At 37.1% G+C, this 22,355-nt stretch overlaps 1 protein-coding gene across 3 annotated transcripts in view; it reads left to right on the top strand.

Annotated features, from left to right (window-relative positions):
- rapgef5b (Rap guanine nucleotide exchange factor (GEF) 5b) overlaps positions 1–22,355 on the top strand; it is a 63,348-nt gene that overhangs the window by 32,993 nt on the left and 8,000 nt on the right. For all 3 annotated transcript variants that reach the window (XM_079894303.1, XM_079894302.1, XM_079894304.1), the window contains 6 exons: positions 2,012–2,127; positions 2,754–2,854; positions 15,004–15,082; positions 16,323–16,467; positions 19,900–19,997; positions 21,827–21,857. In XM_079894303.1, coding sequence (XP_079750429.1) covers positions 2,012–2,127; positions 2,754–2,854; positions 15,004–15,082; positions 16,323–16,467; positions 19,900–19,997; positions 21,827–21,857 — 570 coding nt within the window. The remainder of the gene's footprint in view (positions 1–2,011; positions 2,128–2,753; positions 2,855–15,003; positions 15,083–16,322; positions 16,468–19,899; positions 19,998–21,826; positions 21,858–22,355) is intronic.

The following is a 22,355-nucleotide window of genomic DNA, read 5'->3' on the forward strand; positions in this document are numbered from 1 at the left end:
TCAATGGAGCTTTTTGGCAATCCAAAGCCAAGCAGAAACTTCTGCCTGGGGAGATGAGTCTGAGATTGTGGCTTTTTAAATGCAGTTTGTGCTGATCGTCATGAGAGTGTGTGGGGGTTGCAGTGTGTACATGCATCCGTGTGTGTGTGTGTTCGTTCGTGCAAGATCATTGGAGGTCTCTCAGTGTTTCAGTGCAATGGGCAATTAGAGCAGAAAAGTGCTGGTCCTTCCAGCCTGTCTGTCTGCCTAATTACGGGCGCACACACGCGCCACATTGACTGATGTGCTGTTTGCTGTAGTCTAAGGACAGAGAGAATGAAAACCAGCTCATTAAAACATGCACACACACACACACACATACACTTGCACACACAAACTCTGCATGATCTATCCATTAATTGCACTGCTAACTTGAAATGCACATCACTGCAATGAGGATGTTTTTCGATGAGTGACAGTAAGATCCCGGTCCGTATGTTGTTGGCACAAGCGTTATGGAAGGCATGAGATTCTCACACCCATATTTACACACACTAGTGAGTCACACAGTTCACATGCTGGCTAAACTACAACAAACAGACATTTTACTTGAGTTCAGAGTCCAGAGCTGTTTTTTAGGTATTCATATCAGAACATAATTAGATGCAAACTCTCTAACTTTCTTTCCATTTTAGACAGTACATGAGGGTCTTGCATGGCTGGTTTAGTCTACACTAGTTTGAGCACATTTTACAGCGTTACATACAGTTGTTGAGGTGTTGTCACCGTTATACAACCACCGTTGTATATGTCACTGATATAGTGAATTGTGTTTGCAATTATAGGTTGAATTTTAGGTATGTATGAATATTGGATGGATTGAGTGCTTTGTTCTCAGTGTGTGTGTGTGTGTGTGTGTGTTTCAACGTGTTCAGAGATCTGTGGAAGATTGATAACACACACCGGGCAAAGTGACATGGCTTTTACAGGACAGTAGCAGTGGAATGTTGGTTCAGAGCACCATATATACACGTCCACATATACATATACAATGGCCACAAAAGTTTTTGACATATTGGCATGTTTTATTTTATCCAAAATTTCAAGGGTCCAAATTATAATCATTTTTGCAACCCCCACTAATGGCGGTTGAATTAAGACTATATACCAGCCATCCATAAATACAGTATTTCATAAAAGCTGAGAAACAGAATTTATGTGTCATTGGGACAATGGGATTGAGATGATAGATAGATAGATAGATAGATAGATAGATAGATAGATAGATAGATAGATAGATAGATAGATAGATAGATAGATAGATAGATAGATAGATAGATAGATAGATAGATAGATAATGTTTGTGATATCTTTAAAATAAATTATGCTTTGTTTGATATTTTCTTCTAATTGTTCTTCTAATATTCATATATTTTTACGTTTGACTTAAAGGGATAGTCCACCCAAAAATGAAAATTCTCATATCGTTTCAAACCTGAATGCATTTCTTTCTTCTGCTGGACACAAATGAACTGTTTAGTTACCAACATTCTTCAAAATATCTTCTTTTGTGTTCCACAGAAGAAAGACATGGTTAGGGTGAGTGAGTGATGACAGAATTTTTATTTTCGCATGGACTATCCCTGTGTTCAAATGTTTTCATTATGCATAGATGTACATACTGTATAAATATATAGTCAAACCAACAAACCAGCTCAGCACACACATAATATTTCAGCATAATCTGCTTGCAATTCATGATTACGCAATATCAAATAACTAAATCAGTTGAATTAATTCACCTTTCGAAAACGAGCAAATGATTAAAATATAAATGCAGCCTCGCGCCGAGCAGCGTTACGGCAGCATTGTGTTGGGTCACGATAAAACGAACCCATTGAACGGCGCCATTTGATGTGAGATGTTTAATTTAAAACTGTATTGTGATGGAAATCAGGCGAGCGAGACAGACAAGGACGGGAAGACAGGGAATCTCCCTGGTGATAATGTTCTCTCCTCCCCCCTCCCGCAGCCCCCCGGTGACGCAGCAGTCCGTGTGTGTGAGAGAGAGAGGAGCCACGAGGTGCTTCAGAGAACGACGTCACCGAGAGCTCCCTCCTCCTCCTCCTCCTCCTCCTGGGCCGGGAGGTAAGCAGCCACACACCCGCTCTCACATGCGCGTGGAGCTCCAGAGCGTGCACACCCTTTCTCTCTCGTCTCTCATTTCTCACTCTTGTCATTCCGTCTTTCATGTAATCTGTCCAGCCCTGCCTCTTTGTCACTTTATTCATATCTCTCATCTCCCTGAAGTCATTCTCTAACGCGCTCAATCACACACACACACAAACACACACTCATCTGAGGATGTGCTGCATTGGCGTGCGCTCTTTCCTATGGAGCCCTTCTGAGGGATCTTAAACCAGAAGCTCCAGAGCGCAGTCAGGCTTTTGACACCTCGATTCCTCCGGGTCAATGTGGTAAGTCGGCGCCGATGTGGACATGGGCAGCAGGCGTGCAGTGGCCCCGGACCCGCGCATGGACGACAGGTTGATGCCGGCCGCTCTGGTGGAACAGGAGGAAGACGAGGATGAGGACGAGTCCTCCAACAGCTGCAGCACAGACCGAGCTACCGTGCCTACATTCGACGTGCCGTATTTCCGTTATATTGACGAGGAGGGCACGGAGGAAGAGGGCGAGGAGGAAGGCTGGTGCAGCAGTCGCTCCCTGTCCTCCATCGAAGAGGAAGACTCCAGTGACTCTTCTGTCTCCCACAGGTACGCTGCCGTGCCTGCCACCCCTGAAAGGGTTTTGGAGCATCTGCTGGGCCACCTGAGGCTGGACGAGGAGCAAAAGAGCCCCCAGAGCAGAGAGACAGGTGAGCCGTCACCTTTTATCATAGTCGTGACCCATGTACAGATGTTTTCTACTGACTTTCTCAACTGATTTTGAGGCCTAATCTAACAGGTGTTTTTCGATTATGCGGAGATCTGCAGGCTTGACTGTATTTCATATGTCATATAACTTGTGTTTTAGTGTTTTTTCACTATAGAATTATGAAACAGGGCTGTTTAAATGTAAAACTATTAAAATAAACCATTAAAATTATTTTGTAATTTGAAAAAAGCTGAAACAAAATATAAATATTGAACCTTTTAAACGTAAAAAAAAAATTGAAATGTTGCCTTGGCCACATTCATACAACTACAATGACTAAAACTAAAATTGAAGTACAATAAAATAAAGTAAATAATAATAATAGAGAGGTCTAAAATACATAACAAATTACTGAAACTAAAATTAAATTGAAAACTAAAATTTTATTCAAAATATCAATAAATACTATTATAGTAATTGTAAAGAATACTAAAATAACACTGGTCTGAAATGTGTCCACCTTCTTAAACATGATCATCCCATCTCTTAAACTGATAGTTCACCCAAAAATGAAAATTCACACTCTTTTGTTGATCCAAACCTGACTTCCATTCTGCTTTGGAACACAAAAGAAGATATATATATATATATGTGTGTGTGTGTATATTATATATTTATATATATATATTTGTCCATACAATTAAATTCAGTAGGGTCCAATGTCTTTTGTACCTCACTGACTTTGATTAAATCGACAAATCAGTTAAAACGTTCTTCAAAATATCTTCTTTTGTGTTCCGCAGAAGAAGAAATTTTCATTTTCGTTTGAACTATCACTTTAAGAGATGGGATGATCATATTTTAGGAATAGTAGACCTGAATCTAGTACCTGGAGCATTCAAAACAAGCTGCAAGTCTGAAAAACCTTCTGGAAACCTTGTGTGGAAAATACCTAGAACCTAGAAAATACTTTTTCTATCAACGCTGCACTTTAATTTTTGTTGCACAAACATCTATCAACATTGTCACCTGCTGTTCCAAAAATGTTGCGGCATGTGCTTCAAACAGCAGTATATTTCCTGGTTCTGTTTTCGTGCTATAAGGTAATTGATGTGATAGTAGTGATCTACTTTTAGCTGACTGCCCGACTATATCCTGCTGGTGCTGAGTTATTATCTCCCGCTGGCTTTAATGTCCTGCCGTCATGGATGGCATGCTGCACTCCATGTTTAGCTGGCAACAGTTAAACAAGGTGGTTGAAAGGGAAAAATGCAGATTGTGGAATAGTTTCACCTATTGGGATGCACAGAATAATGTATGTGAATGATTATAGCATTGTCATATCTGGGACATTTTAGATATTCTGCCTGCCAGGCTTAAGTCATTCTTGTTTTTTTCCAGACAGAATGTTTGTAGTAAAAAGTATTGATTTCGATTCTCCATAGGGAATAGAACATCTCTGTTGCCCTAAAGCCATTAGATCGGGGTCAAATCTGGAGTGAAACTGTGGGATTTGTGACTCTTGTTGTGTTTTGAAGCTGAACAAAGAAACAAATTCATTTTCAAGCCATTATAAGGATTATGAATGCACTCTGCTTTGGTACTCTGAGTTGCTGAAGTAGTGTGTGTTCGATATCAAGCTGTTTTGTCTCTCAGACTAGATTAGAGGAATGAGTAAGTGCTCTTTCCCTTTAGAAAAAGCCTGACTTTGCAGTGGCTGTTCCCCCTCCCTCTGTATGGCGAGCCAGTCCAGCGGAGTGAGTTCTAACCTCATTAAAGACATTGATAGCTAATCGCTATAGTTCAGCTCACTTCTCTGTTGTGCGCACAGCGTCTTGTCTGTTTAAATCCTGCACTGCTGCAGTTCTTCTGTCTGCTTTCAGTGCAGTTCCAGAACTCTCTTCCATTGCTGAACAGAGGAAAAGATGCTATTTGGACAAGTAAACCACGTATACTCCTATTAATTACCAAAAAGAGTACATGTGGAGTGTAAATAGGTTTAAAGAGACAGGTCAAATGAAAATTCAGTTTAGATTTTTTTTTTTCTGAAAATTCTCATTTAGGGGGTGTTCACACTTGGCAGGTTTGGTTTGATTTAAACGAACCCTGGTGCGATTGCTGTTTGTGCGGTTCATTTGAATAAGTGTGAACGCTGCCATCAGAACCCTGGTGTGAACCAAACAAGCGGACCGAGAACCCTGAAAAGATGGGGGTCTCGGTCCGCTTCCAAACGAACTCTGGTGTGTTCGAGTGAAATATAAACGCAGACCAAAGACATGCAAACGAACCAAAAACGGGTCATGATGTCATGAGATGCGACCCTAAAAAGGACAGAATGCTCAAACATACCTGTTTTTTCTCATCAATTTCTCGCAATGTTGCCCATCACAGTTCGTTACAGTCATCAGAACTGCGTCTCTTCGCAGAAAATCTTCGTTTGTGTGTTTGACGGAGGGAGTCCTGCCACTGTTTTGACATTTTATAAGCTCTTCACGAGTTCTCAGCTGGTCAAAATACCATCATATGTAGGCTACACACATACAACGAGCACATTTATCCCAGCACACAGCTTTGTTTTGGATGTTCGGTAAATTCCGTCCCGAAATATATACGTAATAATAATAAAATCAGGTTCTGAACATATCCTATGCCTTAAGGTTTGGTATCTTTAGATTCAGTGTTAAAATGCCAATGTGAACGCTTAGTGGATCAGGACACTGCAGGACTAAACCAAGCGAATCAAACTACAAGTGTGAACACACCCTTACTCATGCTCATGTTGTTTGAATTTTGTTCTGTGGAACACAAAAGGAAGTGCTTTCAATTCAAAGAATGAGGGCTGGAGATTTCAAGCTCTAAGAATATTATACATGCATGCAACATAAAAGTAGTCAATATGACTTTTGCGCTGTATTTGCAAGTCTTTGCAAGAAAAACACTCAGAAGTCATTATTAACTGAAAGTCTTTCCTTGAAAATCTTACTTGACAACCGTATAGTCCCCATTCACTTTTGTTGTATGTAAAAGAGCAGCTTAGACGTTCTGCTAAACTTCTCTCTTTGTGTTCCATGGAACAAAGAAAGCCATACAGATTCCTAAAGACGTAAATTAGGATATGCATCAATGTATGTAGTTGAACTGTTCTTTTAAAATCTTTGTGCTGACGAAGTATATATCTTATTGTCACCATTCTATTATATATATAAAATACATTTTAGGTGTTGACAGGGTAAACAGTGATATCGTGGTGAGAGAAAAGGTCGCTATGATCTATGAACTGTCAGATGAAGTGGCTTCACTCCTAACTGCCTGGTAAGCTCTGTTCTACTGGGAGGGTTTTGTCCACACTATAAATCTATTATGGTTTGACAGATAATAAATGAGTTTGACGCTATTTTTGAAATGCATCCATAACTGCATTAGCTCAGACTGCCCGGTGATCCATACATAGTTTTTCTATGCTGTTGCATGTGTCTGTCTATTTGTATATTTTGGTGTATTGGTATAAATAGTGTGTTCTTGTAAACAGAGAGAGACAAAGAAAGAATTAGACAGACAGAAGGAGAGACAGAGATTCCCAGAGGACAGGTCTCAGGGGACATGAAGCTTGCCGGTGAATTGTCATGCTCGCACAGCCCTCACATGTGTAGGGAGTTTGATAGGGCTCAGTATTGATTTCATACGTCTTCTGAAGTATCCATCAGCTGATCCCATATGAATTCCGTGTTTACATCCTGCAGGACAGGCTGCATCTGCACACAAAGGGATTTAAATGTTTGTTGTTTAACGCATGAAGCCGAAGGGAAGCGTGCAGTAAAAGTATTGATTCGGTTATGGAGAGCAGAGGTTGTTTTATTGTTTTTTTCTAAATGAAAGGTATCCAGCCAACTGTATCTCCCTACAGAGCTGGAGCTCTTGGCATTTCTTAATGCTAGTAAATACATGAGCAAGACAATGTGCAATGAAAGAAAGAGGAAAAATAACTCTGTAGTGGTTTGGTGCTTTTATGTGTTTGCCTGCGGTTCAATGCTTTTGTTTATTAAAAATGATTTTATGGTCAAACATGCAAGAAATGTTACAATTAGTGATTCATTCAGTAATGGCATATTTTTTTCCTGCATTCAGTCTGTGTGTGTTTGCGTGAGGATCCCAGGAGAGTTTGCCGATAACAAAGAAACAAATGGGTATATCGGGTTATTGTATTTTTGGAATCTACCATGTGTTCGATGAATGCAATGTTTCCTTTGTGTTCAATACCAGGCATTTTCTCTAGTAATGAACATGTCTTTTTCAATTTTCAGAGCTCTGCATTTGATACAGAAAGAAATCATTGATTTGGTGTATAACACTGATAAAAGACATACAATGCTAAACAGAAACTCATAGCAATCAGTGTGGTCCAAAAGAATAAGACCACTTTAAAAATCTAGAATAAAACCTGAAATAAACAGAGCCATTAAGACTTTTGAATTTAAAACTAAAAATGGGACCAAAAAAAACTTTTATTAAAGCAAAATGGAGATGTACCAAAACTTAAGAAATTCTAAAATACAATATCGTTCAAAAGTTTGGGAGCAGTAAGATTAAAAAAAAAAAAAATTTTAATGAAATAAATTAATACTTTTATTGAGCTAGGACACATTCAATTGACCAATTGATACACTAGAATAGATGCCGCCTTGCCTACGGCATTCGTTCCAATGAACTGCCGTAGCCAAGGCGACATCTAGTGTATATATATCTATGCACCAGTCTGCGTACACGTCACACAGCAGGATGCGCGAGCGACCTCAGATCACTTGGACGTGGCTGTGTACAAGAGTTAAAAAACAATATAAATACTGTTCGTTTTCTCACACAAACCGCTCGTTTCGTGTCTTAGGCCATCAATGTGTACTTACGATGGGGAATTGTTTAATTTGGATGATGGGGAATTGTTTAATTTGGACTCTGTGCATGCTCTTTGAGACAGTGACCACAGACCTGCATTATATGACTGACAGACAAGAACGGTTTGACCTAAAAATATCAAAATTGAAACTACTGCGGAAAAAAAGACACCTACATCTTGGATGCCCTTGAGGTAAACTAAACATACCAAAATGTAATTTCAAAGTGAACTATCCCTTTAAGTAACTTTGCCATTACAAGGATACATTTAATTTTAAAATGTTAGAATAGAAAAGTATTTTAAATTACAATAATATTTCACAATATTACAATTTACTGTATTTTTATCTAATAAATGCAGCCTTAGTGAGCATACGATACAAATTTCAAAAACATTAAAAAATCTTACCGACCACAAACTTTTAATCGATAGTGTACTTCAACCTTTCCCTTAAAATTGTTATGGTGATAATATAATTTGTAATTTACTTTGCATTCAAAAGCAAAAAAAAAAACGTTTAAATCTATATCTAGATCAGGTTGGTAACTGATCGTGAAGTAACATGTATTTCATGTGTTCTTTAACAAATCCAAACCTGAATTGATTTTTCTCCCCTGATTCGATATCTTCAATTTCTGCTGTAAATGAAGTCAATCACCTGAACGGCGCTCTTCTCAGGCCGGCTGAGGGTAATTGGCAAGCTCGGCTCAATGAGCGATAATCAAACCCTGTCCACATGGTTAACGGAGAGACTTGTGGGAATTGCTTCATTGATGATGATAACTTAGCTCACGAATCCTGAGCATATTGGGCCCGAAGCTTTCAGAGCTTGTTATCCATGATTTATGGAAAACGGGAATAATTTGAGTAAAAACATCAAAAAACAAAACGTGCAGAGTGATTGTGTATGTGTGCTTTTCAAGAATACTGATGAATTTGGTGCAATCTGTCACATCCTCTCATTATCTGTAACAGTCTCATTTTCCTTTTTCTGCATGCTCGGGTTTCTTGTATGCGTCTGTCAATATCATAAGCAGCTGACCGGGTCTGTGTCTGCAGACCATGAACTGTGGTATCCCTCAGCTGTCCATCAGAGCATCACACAGCAGCTCATTTGACCTCCAGGGTTTGCCGCTGTCATTGAGGTGGTCATTAACTCTCAGCTTTTTCACATCATGTTTTCAAGTCAAGCTGACACACTCTGTCTGATTGTTCCTGCAGTGTGGGTGGAAGAGCTTGAAAGAGTCTGGAAGATGCAAGAGACGCCAAGAATATAGTTAGACCTACTTTTTCATTATGAGAGGAAAAGCAAAACATTGTTTCTGCTGTCATTTAGCCATGGTTTTCCTATATAAAATGAGTTTCCAGTATTCCAGGATGCTTGAGTATTCATAACGATTGTAAATGGTACCTTCCCAGGAATGCATCTCCTGAAAACGCATTTTGGATGAATTTCATCATCTAAAATAGTAGGGGTGGGAATCTTTTGGCACCTCACGATCCGATTCCGATTCTGGGAGTCACGATCCGATTCCAAAACTATTCTTGATCTTCTTTTTTTTCTTATTAATTAATTCGTTTCTTAATCTTAAAATAGATTTTTTAATTTAATTACATATATAATTATAAGTACTTTTTTTGTTTAATAATTACGTTAAAAATTTCATTAAAACAATAGTATGCTAAGATTTTAAATACATAAACTAATATAGCTTCAAAATGAGTAATGAGAATGAGATTTATTTCGTGTGACGGTAATGAGAATGAGATGTATTTCGTGTTGCAGTAATGAGAATGAGATTTATTTTGTGTTGCAGTAATGAGAATGAGATTTATTTCGTGTGACGGTAATGAGAATGAGATGTATTTCGTGTTGCAGTAATGAGAATGAGATTTATTTTGTGTGATGGTAATGAGAATGAGATTTATTTTGTGTGATGTAATGAGAATGAGATTTATTTCGTATAATGAGAATGAGGTGTATTTCGTGTGACGGTGATGAGAATGAGATTTATTTTGTGTTGCGGTAATGAGAATGAGATGTATTTCGTGTGACGGTAATGAGAATGAGATGTATTTTGTGTTACAGAAATGAGAATTAGATCTATTTAGTTACAGTAATGGCAATGAGACATTTATGTTACAGTAATGGGAAGGACATTTATTTTGTGTTATTGCAATGAGAATGAGATTTGAGTTAGTGATGAAAATTATTTTTTTAGGATACAGTTATGAGAATGAGATTTCGTTTTCCACGTGTGTTACGAAGAATTTGGTGTGGAAATATGCTAAGCCATAAAAATTGTGTCAGGTTATAAAAGTATAGTTCATTTTATTTAAGCAAAATCTAATTTATAATTTTTTAAATTATTATCTTGGGGGTGAAATATGGCTCGGACATGTCCTTCACATGCTTTTTAGGAGTCACCCGGGATTTATCCCACTGCAGTCTGTATGTCTTCTAGAAATCTGATTCTAAATTCAGTCCACACTCTTAGTCATGGTCAGTTGAATAGTTTGCTATATGAACAATTAGCATGGATTTAAAAATGTTGTTGTTTTTTTTCCTAGGGAAAACAAGTGTGTCTAATCTTTTGCTGGTCTCGCACTTCCTCATTGCAGAGCAGCAGTTTTTTTTCCAGGAAAAGTGGGCACGTACAGCTGCAGTAAAGTCCTTCATTTTTCAGATAATGAAAAATGCATCCTGTTTTGGTTGTAGCAAAAAAAAAAAAAAGAGTGAGAGAGAGAGAAGTGAAGAACTGAAAAAGTGAAGAGTGAGTCAGGTTAATGCTGCTGCAGAGTATCGAGAGTTCTTGTGAAAGTGTCTCTGCAAATTAGAGTGTGTGTGTGCAGCTGCTGATTGGATTATTAGATTTAGTTTAACTAGTTTAGCACCGTTTCGAGTGGCACAGCACATCATAAAAATGCACACTTGCAGTGTAGACAGTTTCAATGATTAGAGAGGAACTGATTAAGCTCTATGTTCCTTCACTCGTTTGCTGTGTAACTGTGCGAGTCTGGAGAGAATGTGTTTGGTGAGAGTGCAGCTTTCCTTTTAAAGCAGTTTCAGGGTGTCATTCGGGGCTGTTTATAATTAAAACATCTTTGACCGTGTCTAGTATGTACTGAAGTGTATCTCACAATTGTGAGAAATAAAGTCAGAATTGTGAGATGTAAACTCAATTAAAACATATAAAAATTTATTAAAAGGTAATAACCTTTTTAGCTCACAGTCCAGACTTTATAATTCACAATTGCGAGTTTATATTTTGCAATTCTGACTTTATTTCTCTGACCCTTTTCTCAGAATTGTGAGAACTCGCAATTACTAGTTATAAAGTCAGAATTGCGAGATATAATCACAATTGCAAGAAAAAGAGATCTGAGAAATTCATACCTTTTTTTTAGTTTTTAAATAAAAACAAGCTTCTATAGAAAACAAGCGAAAACAAGCTTCCATAGAATTTCAGCACATGCAGTACCTCATCCAGTATCATGAATACTGTGTTTTGGAAGACATACTCTGTTTTTACATTCTGTCACTGTGTTGGAAAGCACATTGCATATTCGGACACAGTGTCTGTCTGTGTGAGTAAGCAAGCACCTCTGGCGCGGCGTGTACAGCTGCTAGCTGCAGATTACCATAATGATGCGAGCAGTTCAGCAGAGCAGAACGCTCAAAGCTCAAGGAAGTAAGTGTGAAATTAAAGAAGAATTTACAACAGTGCCAATGCAGCACACTCACACCGCAGCCCGCAAGAACACTGTCACTAATTGGATTTAGAGCTTATGGAGGAATCCCTCTGTCACCATACACTGCTTCAGAAAACACTCAACTCATTCATTATTCTCTCCCTTCCTCCCTCTGACCCCTCCTGCTTCTCTTTGCGATGCATAAGTCTAATTTAGTGGTAATTGGAATAAACTAAACAGAGTGCTTTAAAATCTGACTCTGATGAATTGCTGCAGTCTGTTTATGCAGTTTGGCTCTATTTAATTACAGTTTCAGGGATCCTTAAGACCTACATTTATATTTACCGTTTACTTAGCGTTAACACCTAAAAGTCACTAACGCTGTGTAACTTCTCTGAATTTTAATTACAAAAATCTGGTTACACACTTCATTTGGTGTCCGTGTTACAGTTCAATTATACATTTAAGAACTGGAGTAATAATAATTAACCACATGTATTATAAGTATAGGATTAGGATTAGGATTTGGTTTAGGGTTAGTTGCACGCAATTATGCATAATTTCCTGTTGTTACTATAGTAACTACATTTAACGTGTAACAAGGACACTGTAAAATAAAGTGTTATCCAATTCAACTTTGTCATAACAGGAACAAGTCACATTTTTAAATATATTAACATAAAAAACCGCTAATTTGAATTGTCAGCCTTAAACAAACAAACAAACAAAAAAATCTTACCAACCCCAAATTTTTGAATGACTGACGTCTAATTGAGAGGCACGATTGCATAAGATATTAAGTCTATTTTAAGTTTATTTTACATCAAAAGAATATTTGTGTATATTCTAAAGGCTTATAAATTATTCATAATGATGCTTTGAGTGACAAATCGAATCAATATACAGTAATTACCGTTTTTTCTTTGATTTTGCCGATAATGTTTATTGATACTCTAACCAAGAGGGTGGATTTGTTTATTGTATTTTTTTGCATTCGGGCATGTGTCTCTTTGTCTCATTATAAACCATTTTCTCCAATAATGATTATAACTTCAATTTACAAGTGCCTAAGTCACTTTGAAAATCATTATCTGTATGTGTCTCAATGGTAATAAAGAAACTCGGAATGTACAGATTAGCCACTTGTGAAAATATTTCCCACATTATTTTGCATTTATTTAATTTAATAATACAAAAAATCACTACAAATTATATTATCATAATTTGAATGAAAAGTTGAATTGAAAAATAAACATGAATTCCAGAATGTCTTAGTATTTAGTTTGTTGCTTTTGCTTTAATCTCAGCAGCATTTAAAACTCCACAAGTTGAGGATCATGTTCTCCAGCATATTTTTAAGAATCATCCATATAACATCTTGCACTTCAATGGAACATCTGCCCATCTGTACAAAGAGGTTCATGATCAGTGTCACAAATGTACTTATGTTTTTAAGTATTCGTGTATTGGTGCCTTCCACAAGTGAGGCACAACATTAGGTCTTGCTCAGCGTTGTTATATTTGGTGTTCAGAATATACTTTTAAGGCATCTAAATTACTCACAAGCCAAAAACCGAGAGATTCTGTCGACCTGTAGATCAGATGAGAATATCGATTGATGTCTCTGTAGGAATCTAAATCACCATTTGCTCTCAGAGCAAATTAAAGTGGAATGAACAGTGAATGCATATCAGTCATTACGGTCTTATCCGAGTAAGTGTCATTATGAGAGTAATAGTGTGTTTCAGTGGGATCAGCAGAGAGGTCAGGCGTATTAAGGGCCATTTAATGTCCTGCTCTCCCTTTTTCTTCTTGGTCACTGTATTTGTCTCTTTCTTTTGTCTCTATTATTAGCTGTAGATTATAGTAGGGTTGTTGGTGTGGAGTAGTGGGAAGTTGCTGCAGTACCCATATAATTGAAACTTAATTATAAGTATGCAGGTTCCACTGAGGTGAGTAATAAAGGGTTCTTCATCTTTTTCCAGAATGAAATGAATCTCTTTAACAAAGATTACCCAGATAAGATTAAATGTGGCCTGTTACTGTTCAGTCGTTCTGCCATCACTGCGCAGTGGGATTAAAAACATTAGTAGTCTTGCTCAAGGTCACCACGCACCGTTCCTTCATGAACAGCGGCACCGAACGCTTCCAGGCAAACACAAGTCTAATTAAAGTGGTGCAATAGCAAAATGTGATAATGCAGGAGAAAGGAGGTCAGGAGGAAAGAGAGAGAACAGAAGAAAACAAACAAGAGTACATGTAAACTGCCTGTTCGATTGAGCTGTGGTGAATTTTTCATGATGCCACACTCACCAGAGTTTAAACGTTTACTGGCTTATTGTAGCTTAGGTGTTAGGCATTGTAAAAAGATCAGGTTTTAAGGAATAACCTGCTTTAACTCTCAGTTCACCTGTTCTGTCATTTTTGACTGAAAAATTATGTTTTGGTTTTTAGAATTTTGTTCTTAATCGTAATAGTACTAAACTTAGTAAAGGTTTTTGCATTTGCTATGTGAACACACACACAAAAAATTTATGGACATGATTCGAAAAGGTTAAATGGTCCTGAAAAATAGACACACTTGTATTGTTTGTGATTAAAAATGACCGCATTGGAAATGAATGGGGGATGAATTTCATCTAGTGGAAACATTTGGTACTGCACCCAAACAAAATCTTACTGAAAGCTCACACAACTTTTAGTTTTATGGCTTTGATTTTCTCGCAGTTTTAGAGTAAAACATGTTTTGGAAAATATATATTTCTTCTAAAATGTGTGTGTGTATATATGTGTATATATGTATATATATATATATATATATATATATATATATATATATATATATATATATATATATATATATATATATATAACTTTTTTTTATTTTAACTTTTTTCACTTCAGCAGTAACCTCTTAAAAAAAGTTAACTGTGCTGTGCTCTAAAGCATTCAAGATTTATTTTTTGGTCTAAAAGTGGTTATCAGGTAATAAATGGATCATAAGTATTCCATAAATATAATTTAGTACCATAAAATCCCCTAAAAATACAAAATATATATATAAAAAAAAAAAAAACATTCGCAAACCATATGACTTTGTTTACTGTGGAACACAGAAAATGTATGGCAGAATGTTCAATCTGCTTTGTTCCATACACTGAATGTGAATGGTGACTACAGATGGCAACAAGTTTTCCAGTGAATTACATTTAGGTTTGTTTCTTGCACAAAGCTGACAGAAGACTTGCAATATAGCACTTCAGTCATAAAAAGTAATTATATGATGCTTTTATGGAATTTTTTGGAGCTTGACAGTCCCTTGTCCCCATCCACCATCACTGTATGTAAAAGAGCAGCGTGAACATTCTTCAAAATGTCTTTGTTGTGTTCCAAACAAACAATTAAAACAAATGAAATGACATTAAAGTAAATGTTAACAGAATTTTCTCTTTTTTTGTGAATTATTCCTTTGAAAACATTCTTCATTACAATATGTTTTATTTTTTTCTCAGTTGTTTTCTCCCTAAAATGTCTAATGCATATGACATGTTCTTGTTTATTTCCAGAGAGCGTACTGGATGACTTCCTGCTGACGTATCCTGTGTTAATGTCCACCAGTGACCTTTGTCAAGCACTACTTGGTCAATATCCTTATAATGACATGCACACATGCTCCTATACGTCATTGCTGATGTTGTTTTTGCTACAGTAGCTGCCTGACTACATTTTTAAAAGTGAAGTGTTTTTTTTTTTACAATACAATATACAATAGACTACACATTTGTTAACTACTTTAACATGGACTAACAATGAACAATACTTCTACAGCATTTATTAATCGTAGTTTATCTCAACATTTACTAATATATTTTTAAGATTAAAAGTTAAAACTTGTGCTGCGTAATATTTTATATTATTATTTTATTTATTAAAAAAAATCTGGATTCTTTGATGAATAGAATGTTCAAAAGAACGGCATTTATTTGAAATAGCTTTTTTTGCAACATCATAAATGTCTTGACTGTTACTTTTGATCAATTTAATGTCTCCTTGCTAAATAAAAAGTTCATATAACATACTGTATATTTACAATACATTAGAATGCAATATATTACTAGATAATTCATTAGTTAATAGATTATTTTAATAGTATTATATAGTTCACATTAAACATTTATTATCAATAATACACTTAATGGTTGCACTTTATTTTACAGTATGTGCACTTACATGTACTTACCTAAGAAAGTACTGGTAATATGAGGTAACTACATGGGTCAAGAGGAAGGTTCAGGGTTAGTACCTACAGTAGTTATTTGCAATTACTAGAATAAGTACATAGTATGTATATGGGGAACACAACTGTAATATAAAGTGTTACCTCCTAAATAATATATTTCAATTTAAGTTTTGAAAAGAAATTTAAATGTAGGCACAATTAATCTTTGTCAACAAACTTTAATTTAAGCATGAGCCTATATAATTTTTTTTTAAAAGATCATTCAGTAAAGTGTCAACATTTTGATGAGTAGTATACAGTATATTTACATGAATGTATTGTAATTTCTAAGTGATATATTCTTCAGTTAACTAATGAAAGATGATCTGAGACTCCCATGAAGCAATGAGCAACTCATGGAACTGTACTATGACCGAGCAGCACTGTGTTATACATGCTCTTTTACATGATCTTAACAACACGCTCTGTCTGGCATTAAACCACTTAACAAATCCTACTCCGTTTAGCCGAGGGCTCGCAATTAATTCTCTCTTACTGAACCTCTGTTCATTTAATATGGAGAATTCGGCCTCAGGCATTTCCTCCTTCCTCTGAACTGTGGTTTTTAGCAGAATAGATTTGATGCCTTAACTGCTCCTGGTCCACCTATTGTTCAAAGAAAGGACAGATGAAAGAGGAGGGGAGAGACACTCTGCTTAGGAAACGAAAAGTGCTGCACCTGCTGTCCCAGTGGAGCTCGCAGTGCACAGACCTGCCGCAGGACGACGAGCACGCCAAAATATTCCTCAAGGTACGGATGGAGAGAGAGAGAGGGAGGGAGCGAATTATTTTTGGAAATACAAAAATGCCTCCACCCCTACAGTTTTTGATTTCTTAATGCCTCATAATGAGGATGAGATTGTGAGATTATTGCTGGCTTCAGAGGATTTTTAAATGCCCTCAGACCTTTTGATTATGTGAACATGTATTACAGTGAAATTGGTGCACACTTGTTTTGGCTACACTTTATTTTAAGGTGTCCTTGTTGCGGTGTAATTATTCATTTAGGTACTAAGTAATATTAGGGGTCGTTTACACGACACCGTTTTCAACTAAAAACTTTTTATGCGTTTCGGCCGTTCTTATTTACACGACAACGTTGTTTTGGGGGCCTGAAAACACAAACTTTTGAAAACTGGTGTCTAAGTGCAAGTTTTAATAACGATACAGTTATTTTCTTACTGTAACCCAGCTAACACAGTTACGTTGTGAAGACGTAACTGGACCGGACCATATTCGTCATAGCGACGTACCTACATGTCGCCTATGTGACGTCACCCCATAACACATTTTCCCTCCACTTGTCAAATCACGGTGCTAATGCTGCGATAATCTATGGAGACAGATCGAGATGCCTGTGTGTTTTGTACCCAAATGTCACCATTCAAACCAAATGGGCTGTTCTTTCTTCAGATTCGCGTCGAAAGCAGCGAAGAGTTGTAGGCTAGTCCACAAAGTGCTCTCACACAAAGTCTAACCGTATCAAACTTCTACCCGCTAAATTGTAGCATTCTTCACATGAAAAATTATATTACAAATTCACAGACAACATATGTTCACATTCATGGCAAAATTCAAATGGGACCAGAAAATAATTATTTTCTCACATTCACTTGCATTGACGATTTTTCAACCTAGAGGTCCAGTGGGGTTAGCGGAAGGGGCGGGACTTACCAGCTCTATAATCATCGACGTTATAGTGGTATCAAAGCCCGTCTATGGAAAGCCTGTTCACTCCAACGCCCTATTAAGTCCTATTGGTTGTAGTTCCAATCAGAGTTCCACTGGGGGCGCTCGCCATGAGTGCAAAATTAATGGGAGTCAATGGGGCTAGACGGCTAAATTGGTCTCCCTCACCCGATTGCCGTTGAGAAATCTCAGATTTGATTGTAGATTTTGCAAGTTCAACATGGGTTATAGATCGAAAGTTGAATGAACGAGTACTTATTTCTTTTCGATTTCTTACAGGTTGAGTTGTTGTTGCCCATAACACGCTAGCATTCTGCTAATGACGTCAGCATTCTGTAATGTGTAATTTCTTTGCATCCCCTTTCGAAAACAACATTCAAATTACTAGACAAAAAATTATATCCTAAGAAAAGTGGATTTTGAGCGGTATAGCTCCATAGACCTCCATTCATTCTGCACTCGTCATGTGAGCGCCCTCATATGGAACAAGAGTGGAACTGCAACCGGAAGTTTATTGAGTGGCACTTCTCCCCTCATTAGACTTTCTCTGGTGGTATGTTGCAAGAACGTCTTAATGACCAAATTGGCATGTTGCGAGGACGTAACATCAAAGGACCATATTAGTCGGTGCGACGTGCCAAATGACGTTCCAGTTGTAATACTGCTCATATTTGCACGTGACGTCAGTTGTACTGGCTGGCGGGCAAGAACGTCATTCTCTAGCAACGAAAACCAGTAAACTAATCAAGGATCTTGCCAGGACGTTGCCAGTTTTAATATACAAAAGTTGGTGTTTTGAGGTGTACACGACATGCCAGATAGTTGTTGTGCGATTGGATGCACTAACCGCGTTTGTTGCCCGCCAGATATCACGTGACTGCAAAGTATCAATAGCGTCACTTGCATTCGGATGTTAAAGCCTTCTTAAAATAAATGAAATTAATACGAAAAAAAAAAAAAAAAAAAAAACCTGGTGATATATATTGTGTGGGAAATGGATTCTGAAGTTAGGCTATTTAATAAGCTTCCTCGGTTCACCTTTGTTTCCTTCAGAATTGTTGAAATCGTGGAGCTCTCCCTCTGTTGTAGAGGGGTTATTTTGTCGCTGCTAAAATAACAGGATGTTTATCAATATTTCTTTACCGTGAAAGATCAAAACGCATTTGAACTAGTTTCAGACATTTTTTGCGCGTGACGTCATCGATTAACAGCACACATTTGTTAAATATCAGTTTGTTAAATAAATTAGTCAACTTCGAATCACCCATTCAACTGCCAGCAAAACCTTCACAAAACTATCATAACCTCTCATCTACACAAAGATGTGATTAAAAGCCCAAACTTTTATAAACGAGAGCTTAACGTTAGGTTACCTCTTCTGAAAACGGGTGAGATGCTAACGGACGTTTTCGAAGACACTAAATCATTTCTATAAATTAAATATTCAACAGATGTGTGTATTATTTGTGTGATTTTGGAGAATCTCACCTTAAGGCAGTGAAAACAACAGCGAGAGAGGGAGTTTGCTGCTTGTCAGTTGTGTTTGCTGCGCCGTTTCCGTGGAAACTCTGCGCCGCTCCAGGGTTTGAAACAAAGCTACTCGAATGTTCAACGCACACGCCCATAAAACACCTCAGTCACGCTGCTTTTACATAAATAAATATCTAGAATGATTAACGTTACATAAATAAAAATCTCATGAAGTTATTTTATTATCTTATTTTGAAGTTCTTCAGATGTGAAAAATGCCACTCCTCCACGTAAAGTGCCACTTTTATAATTTAAGATTTTTTTATTGTTGTTTTTACGAACACTCAACCTCAATACAACGTTTATATATATTTATAACATTGTGTATATATAGCCTACAACGTTTATATTTATGACAAGGTTGTGAGGACGTCGTGGTAAAGTTCCATTTTTTAGAATCTTGGCTAACGTTCCAGAAACGTCGTGGGCACGTCCTCAAAAGACGTCGCTAGTTTATCCCAGGGAGAACGTTGTAGAGACGTAGTCCACTGGTCACCTGATAACTTAATAAAATCTTTGATGAATTAAGTATGTCCCATATAATGTCCAAATGGCATATTATCACTAGGATAATACTTGTAATGCAATTATCTGGAAAGTTATCGGGAGACCAGTGGACCACGTCCACTTTTTAGTCGTTCTTGCGGATCCGTATCGTTTTGACCATGTTGTCATCTGTACACGAAAAACGTTTGCAATCGCTGTCGTGTAAACGTACCCTAAATGAACAACATTACTATAGGGTTAGATGTATGTAATGATAGTTATTACTACATTAAGTATGTGACATATGTAGCAAGGACACTGTAAAAAAGGAGTTACCCTTTTTTTTTATTAAAATCAAATCAGATCTATTCGTTCAGACAGTGTAATCAATATCTGATATATGTTAGTTAGAATAGTAATAAATTATGCCACATTCACAACCTGAAATTTTAATCTTGCGTTTATTTCATGTTTGCAGACTCTGTACAGACATGTTCTGGATGATCTCTATGAGTTTCCCTCCCTGGAGAAGGATCTCAAAGAACTTCAGAAACTACTAAGAATGCAAAGGAGACAGTGAGTCACTTCATCATTATCACACACATCACATGTGATTTTTACTCAATGAATTTTATTAGTCTTAAATTATACATTTTTTTTGTTCACAACTGATTTCTGGGAAGCTCTTTGTTATGGCAGATATTTTAAGACTCATTAATTATATTCACACAATAACATCCCTTATTCATACTCCTTAAAATGCAAAATGAGAGATGGAAAAAGACAAAGTGATGCCCTATAAACTCTTGTCTTTTAAATAAAATCATGTTGTTAAGGAGTTTTTTTTTTATCCATGCAACCACTTTGGGATTAGCCCAACAAGGCATGGTTTTCCTTGACATTCTCCCTTTCACTTCTGGGAGACATGATGAGAAATAGAGTAACAGAGATAATAAAGGAGTGAAATGATGTTACAAAGAAGACAGTTGAGATCCTCATCAGTCCCTCTCGAGATGACAGACTCATTCTGATGTGGGTGATATCTAAGCTTTAATTAGTTTGAAAGGATTTATAAAACCACAGTTTTTTGACTTTTGAATGACTGTCAACATATTGTTTAATCAGAAATTGACTGAGAGGCATGTGCCCCTTCAGATTTTTGAGAGTTTTTTGATTCAATGCAGCTTCCAAACTTCCATTAATTAAATCAGGTTACACTTTATACTGTCTCTTTAACTAGGCTACTATGTACTTACATCAAAAAATAAGAACAATGTACTTAGTGTTCATGTTGCATAGCAAAACATTTTTTGCTGCTATTGAGGTAATATATAATATTACACGGCTCTCTGAAATGCTTGTTTCTGATTGGCCAGTCGCGACATTCCAAAATTAGTTATTCTCTGATAATGACGCTGAATAATAACCATCTCATCCGGGTATTTGAGGCCGGTGCGTCTTTCAAACGGAGCTGGCGTTCCTCCTTAAGTGGTGCAACTGTACATTATCCCTTAAATGTCCATCTTGTTTGAACTTGTTCATTCACCTAGACTCAAAGCTGCTTGCTATGAACTGTTTTTCCTCGCAGAAGCATTGCATTTAATGAGCCCATAAACAATTTCAACTCAAATCAGTATTTTGTGTCCAATTATTTACGTATTACAAAATCACCCTGTCTGGGTTTATTTTGAGATAACAACCGTTGGGTTTACATCTTATGCTTTCCCTATACAAGGAACTATAAAATCTTTTCTTTGGTCATGTCTCACCTCACCTTGTTTTTTGAAGCCTGGATTCATGGCGGCCATGTTATAAGTACAGTAAGGTCAGGGTCAGGTTTTTTGGGGGTTCATGAGCCCACAACTTAATTAACACCGGATTAGGAAAGTGGCTTTGTAATATTCCTCTAATACATATGCAGAATGAATGAATTCCTCCAGGCCAAAGAGCTTCGCTCATCCAATATTTGTGTTTAGTAAGCAGCAGTCCTGCCGTTGACCTCTCTGCTATACATCACACTCCTGCTGGTGCTTCATGAAAGGCCAATGATTAATCAGAGAGGCATCAGATGGGGAATATGGAGACTATAAAGCTCTCTCCGATTGCCCGTTTTTATCAGGCTGTTTAATCAGAATGAGCTGTGCATGGATGAGGACGTTGTGCGCTTTCATTTAGATGAGGCAATCAGTAAATCACGTCGTGTCAGACTTTAATGTTAGAGCTGATGATTCAGGCCTGATCTGAATGAGAAAAGGCTTTTTTACGAGCGCTCCTCGCAGCGGGTGGGAGATGCCATCCTGCAGTATTGATATAATGGCACATTTGTATTTCAAGTGATCCCTTTGGCTCATTCTTCTTTATTTCTTTCTGTCTCTCTCTTGTCGTCTTCCCCTCTCATCTCTCAGCACGGTAGATGAATCCTCTCCGCAGAAGAAGGTAAGAGTTAAGACCATCTGTTATATCGCACAGAAGCTCAATGAAACCACCTCAGTGCACTTTGATTGAACTTTTTGTGGTTTGAAGAGGACGTATCATCAGAAATCATCATGATATTGATGACTGAACCATGGCAATGCTAAGATATGTCCGCCCGCATTTATATACCGATGTGAAACACTGATAGATATCAGAAAATATCAGCTCATTGTAAAAATCTGACCACACAAGATAACTGCGTTCACATTAGACTTTGAAATCACTGGGTTTTTCTCAGATCTTGATGTCGAATGACACAAGACGCGCGCTTGTGGAATAAGCTGACAGGATGCCAATAAAGCCAATGACATGCAAAGTGAATTCTGGGTAGTGGGCAAAAATCTAAGTGCCAGGTTTCCTTAAAACATTTGACTTAAACTGCATTTGCTTTTTAAATCATTAATGGACACTGTATAAACTTTACATGTTGTCAGCTTTTAAGCATAATCAATGTAAGTT

Source organism: Squalius cephalus (assembly GCF_949319135.1).
Source record: "Squalius cephalus genome assembly, chromosome: 15".
Classification (NCBI taxonomy): domain Eukaryota; kingdom Metazoa; phylum Chordata; class Actinopteri; order Cypriniformes; family Leuciscidae; genus Squalius; species Squalius cephalus.